Source organism: Pundamilia nyererei, unplaced genomic scaffold (genome assembly GCF_000239375.1).
Source record: "Pundamilia nyererei isolate P.nyererei 1_Seehausen unplaced genomic scaffold, PunNye1.0 scaffold00048, whole genome shotgun sequence".
Lineage (NCBI taxonomy): Eukaryota > Metazoa > Chordata > Actinopteri > Cichliformes > Cichlidae > Pundamilia > Pundamilia nyererei.
Genome location: NW_005187449.1, coordinates 37,531 through 42,817, shown reverse-complemented (window position 1 = coordinate 42,817; position 5,287 = coordinate 37,531). Strand labels below are relative to the sequence as shown.

Here is a 5,287-nt window from a genome sequence, read left to right as displayed (position 1 = left end):
TGGCGGACTTGGTTCTATGGTAGGTCTTAAAGGGTTAAGAAATATGGATCAGTCTTCACCATCTATCTGGGACCTAAAAAAGTGGTGGTACTGGCAGGATACAGGACAGTGAAGGAGGCACTTGTTGATTGCATGTTTGCATGTGAAGACAAGATTATTGAGGAATGTCAATACCTATTGATATTTTCAAGAAATCTAAAGGTACAGTTGAGTTTGTTTAAACTGGGATGAACTAGTATTATCTGAAATTTTACTTAAATATCTTTTTTTTCCTTTTTTTGGGGGGGGGGGGGGCACAGGAGAAGCTTTTGATACAACCCAACCAATTAACTGTGCATTCTCTAACATAATCTGCTCCATTGTCTATGGACACAGATTTGAATATGATGATTCAATCATTTGCTAATGTTAATGTCTATGTGCAACGTGTTGCAATTTTTTCTGTTAATCAATAGAGAGAGATTATTTTCATAGTGGTGGTTTTTTTTTTGTAAAGAATAACTTTTGTTCTTGAACCTGCATCACAGAGCTTTGAAGTAAATGTAAAATAAGTGTTGGACAACTTTTTTTTTCATACTACTGAAGCTCCTTAAACTTTATTTTAGTGACTTTGCTGTTAAATGTCTATGTGCAGAAGGCTGGGATTATCAAAAGTCACTTCCATGATGATAACCTTTTAATTATAGTAATGAATCTGTTTGCTGCCGGCAAACACTGAGATGAGATGGGCACTTCTGCTTATAGCCAAATATCCAAAGATATAGGGTGAGGTGCCTGAGTAATCCTCGATTTGAAAATGCCAATGGACAGGAAGGAGTGACCATAACAAAATCAAAGGAAAGAAGTGATGTAAATTGCATTTCTTGACTATAGCTTAGGGTTTTCAGAGATAAAATGTGTCCACTTTGTCTTTCATGTACCAGAGGAGGTCCCGGAGGAGCTGAGGAGGGTCATAGAAGACCAACAGGTGCAGGTTGCTGACAGGAAAAGCCTGCCCTTCACTGACACCGTCATCCATGAGATACAGAGACTGAGCAGCATCATCCCCACTGCACTTCCCCACAAAACCACCCGAGACATCACTTTTCAGTCTAACCTTCTCGATAAAGTGAGAAGGTTAGACTGAATAACCCACCTGCTATATTCTCATTGGTTTAACTGAATGCATAAAACTGAATCTTGAAGGCAGGTTGTTAAGCAACTGCAGAAAGAGGGGAATGATTGGCCTTAGAAAACACGTATGTGCTGTTTCTTTTCATTCCGGTCCTTTTTGTGCCTACTGCCTTCTCGTTATTATTCCCCATATAGAGGATTTTCCATTTCTGTATTGTAATTTGTGTTTCCTTTCTTGACATCTGTCCTGCATGATCCCAACGAGTGGGAGAGACCACGCAGCTTTTATCCTGCTCACTTCCTGGAAAAAGAGAAAAAGTTTGTTAAGTGAGATGCCTTCATTCCATTTTCTGCAGTTTTGTGAGCTCAGCCATCATTGCTTAGGTTACATCTACTGACAGGACAGCTGAAGTTATTCTTCAATTGTCTCTTACAGGTCGCAGGGTTTGCCTCGGAGAGAGTCTGGCCAGGATGGAGCTCTTCCTCTTCTTCAGCACCCTCCTGCAGCATTTTCGTTTCGCTCCTGCTGTCATGGTCCCTGTGCCTGCCCAGCCGGCCTCACAGGGCTACACTTGTGTTTTTGCTTTTTCTCTCTCTCCCCTACCTCTCTGCCTGGGCGGAGCTCACAGCTGGCTCCCACCCTTGGCTCACACAGCTGTTGGCGATCAGCTGATGGCGATCAGCTGATTACGATCTACTATTTGAGGCTGGGTCACAGATCCTCTCATCGCTGGATGATTGAGCTACTGACGTTAGTCTTTCTTTTGGTCTTATACCTTTACGCCCTACCTTCGTGATTTGTGAGTGATTTCTCCCTTCCCTATTCCAGTTTATCTTCCCGGACCTGTGACCTCCCCGCGGTACGGACGTGTGTGAGTCGGATGTAAGGACGTGAGTGAGAGAGAGAGAGAGAGCCTTCCCCTAATCCCTTGGAATCCTGGACTTTCCCCCGTCACTGTATATAGTATTGCACTGGTGTGTAAATAAATCGTGTTCTGATACGTCAACCTGCTCTGCGCTTGAGTCCCTGCTTTCAGTTTGTGACACCTGCACCTGGAGTTTCAGAGGATGAATTGGATCTCACGCCAAGTGTGGGCGCTACTCTCGGACCTTCACCTCACAAACTGTATGCTGTTTCCTGTATGTGATGGAGAGAAATTCTTGACAAAAGTTGTCCTAGCCTGTACAAAGAACTGAATCATCTGGGTGTAATCTTTTTTTTTTCTTCTGTTTTTTTTCTTTCTACTAAACAATAAAAGTAATTTGCCATAGAAATGTACGCCAGAATCATCAGTACTGATGTTTTCTTGGATGTGTGTGTAAAAGAATTTGTTTTTTCTTTTATTAGTTAGACAAAAGATGGATCATATATGGATACAAAAAACTGGTTTTTATTTTATTTTTTTGTTTTGTTCTGTCTTGTTATTTCTCCCCATGGATGATTTATCTCTCCTTAGAACAGCAGCATATGTCCATATTTTCACAGACATCGGAAGACCAAATGTTGCTGTTCTTAGGTATTTAAGAAATATGGATCCGTTATCACAGTCTATCTGGGACCTAAAATAGTGGTGGTTTTGCAGAATTCAAGACTGTGAAGGACACACTTGTTGGTTATGAAATAGTCTTTGGAAATAAAACAATTGCATTTTGAAAAAGAATTTAGACAAGGGCGTGGTAAGAAAACTATCAAAATAAGGATCCATCGTCCCAACTGTGTTATTTAAAATACTTTCTGAGCGTTTCTCCTCAGGGGTTTCACTGTGACCGTGGCTATATGTAATCATTTCTCATGGCTTTTTTTGGTCTAAAAGTGATTCATGAATGGAAATGAGGCTCTTTGCATTTACTAATGTAAGAGACTTCAGGATGGAGAGCTTGTGACAGAAGAATGTCAATAACAGAAGTATGTCAATACCTCATGTTTACGTCTAAAGGTACAGTTTAGTTTATCTAAACTGGGATGAACTAGTACTGCATTACCTGAGATGCTACCTAAATTTTTCACAATTTGAATTCTCTTTTTGGTCATAGAAGTGGCAGTTTATACAAAGTTGTCCTACCCTGTTGTCTGGATTTAAAATTTAGCCTAATTTTATTCAAATTAGTGTCTCCCCAGCCTGTCATGTAGTTCTTGTCTGCATGTTTCATGTTATCGAGCTTTTGTTAGCATGTCTACATCTCTCCATGTTTCCTGTTTTATTTTGAAAGTCTTGTTTCCATGGTCAGTGTGTTTAGTTTTGGTGTGTTTTTTTTTTTTTCGTTTTTTTTTTTCACGTCATAGTTCCGCATGCAGCTTTTCAGATTTATGTTCTCTTGTCACAGTTTATCTGAATTTATTCCCGGTTTAGATTTCAGTTTAGTTTTTACCCCAGCGCACTTTGCCTTGTTTTGTGTTCATGTATTGTCAGCCAAATAAATGGCTCACCTTTTCTTATACTGAGTTTACTCTCCTGTGTCTGTTTTTTGTTCCGCTTCACAAACACACCAGCTACGCGGCCGTGACTGTATCTGACCTTATTCTAGTGTTAGAAATTCTGTTTAAACAGTAATATATGGTTTGAAGTACCAAATGCCATTTGAAATATGATTTCTGTCTAACACGTTACTATGGATGGAGTGCCAAAATAAATTAAATAAATACATCAATAAATAAAAATGGATTGCATTTATAATTTTTTTCAAGGCACCCAAAGCGCTTTATAATTCATTCACTCTCACATTCACACACTGATGCAGGCAAACCACAGTTGTAGCCACAGCTGCCCTGGGGCAGACTGACAGAAGCGAGGCTGCCATGTCACGCCATCGGCCCCTCTGGCCAACACCAGTAGGCGGTAGGGTAAAGTGTCTTGCCAAAGCACACAACTACCAGGACAGAGAGAGCTGGGGGATCGAACTGGCAACCTTCCAGTTACAGATGATCTTCCCAACCACCTGAACCATGGTCTCCCCCAAATAGCAAATAGTTACTTGCTTGAAATCACTGGGGTGACCACAGAGTTGTACAACTGCACAGAAAAATAAGCTTGAGAACTTGGCTGAAGCAAAAAAAACAAAAAAACAAAAACAACTTTATTTTTGTATCAAACTGTAACCATCTTAATGGTGTTCATCACGAGAACAGCTGCTACTCATGATTCAGGTCTTCAGTGGTAAGTCCGGCATTTTTATAAATCTGTTTTCCAAACAGTAACAGCTTAGCTCTATATTACATTTATTTCTCATGACTAAATACAAATAACTGTAAGGGATAATATCTGGAAGATTCCTAAGGCCTTAAAAAGAACCAGAGAAATCTAACGCACTATTTCACTTTTTATTCATGATCCTTTAACTCAAATACACTCATTGTTTGATTGTGGTTAAACAATAAGAATTCGGTGACAGGTCTTTCTGAGTAGAAAATCAATATCAGTATAGAGCAAAGTAACAGCTTGCTAACAGTAATAATTTACTAAGTCATTCAGTTTAACCTTTCTACTGCATTTCCCCACCCCCTTGTAGTGGATGTCTAGATTGGTCAACTAAGAAACAATAAAAGAAAGAAAAAGAACTTCAGTACCAAATGCTGGGTCAGTGAGTCGCTGTGTACAAAGAACTATCAGAGGACATTTTGTTTTATAATCATGGGGATATTAGATGTTTTTCTCCAGTGTTTCAGTTCTTCGTTCTTATTGGGGACTGTCATAGTCCTCCTGCTAATCTATTTAATTTCCTCTTCGAGTTTCAGTACTCAAAAACATGGTAAGGAGCCTCCAGGACCCAGACCACTTCCGTTGCTTGGGAACCTACTTCAGCTTGACCTGAAAAAACCCTACAACACATTACTGGAGGTGAGTTTGTTTTTGCATTACTTTTCTTTTAGGTGGTTTTCAAGATTCAGCTCTACAGGGAGCTGCCTACATTTGTTTTGTTGGATTTGTGTCAAAGAATGAACTTTTTTCTGTTCTTAGTTATCCAAGAAATATGGATCAGTCTTCACGGTCTATCTGGGAACTAAAAAAGTGGTGGTCCTATCAGGATACAAGACAGTGAAGGAGGCACTTGTAGACTATGATGACGTGTTTGGAGACAGGAATCCACTGGAGATCATGCGTGAACTTAGTCAAGGACATGGTATGAAAAGTGACTATTATGCTACAATAAATGTATTTTTCAGAATCTAGTGTTA

At 39.7% G+C, this 5,287-nt stretch overlaps 1 protein-coding gene and 1 pseudogene across 1 annotated transcript; both read left to right on the top strand.

The window, feature by feature from the left end:
* LOC102214704 (cytochrome P450 2K1-like) overlaps positions 1 to 2,261 on the top strand; it is a 3,407-nt pseudogene extending 1,146 nt beyond the window's left edge.
* A 2,481-nt stretch (positions 2,262 to 4,742) lies between these two features.
* Positions 4,743 to 5,282, top strand: LOC102214410 (cytochrome P450 2K1-like). The gene is made up of 2 exons (XM_005732814.1): positions 4,743 to 4,949; positions 5,070 to 5,282. The coding sequence occupies exons 1-2, from the start codon at positions 4,743 to 4,745 to the stop codon at positions 5,280 to 5,282; spliced, it is 420 nt and encodes a 139-aa protein (XP_005732871.1).
* The last annotated feature ends 5 nt before the right edge of the window (positions 5,283 to 5,287 follow it).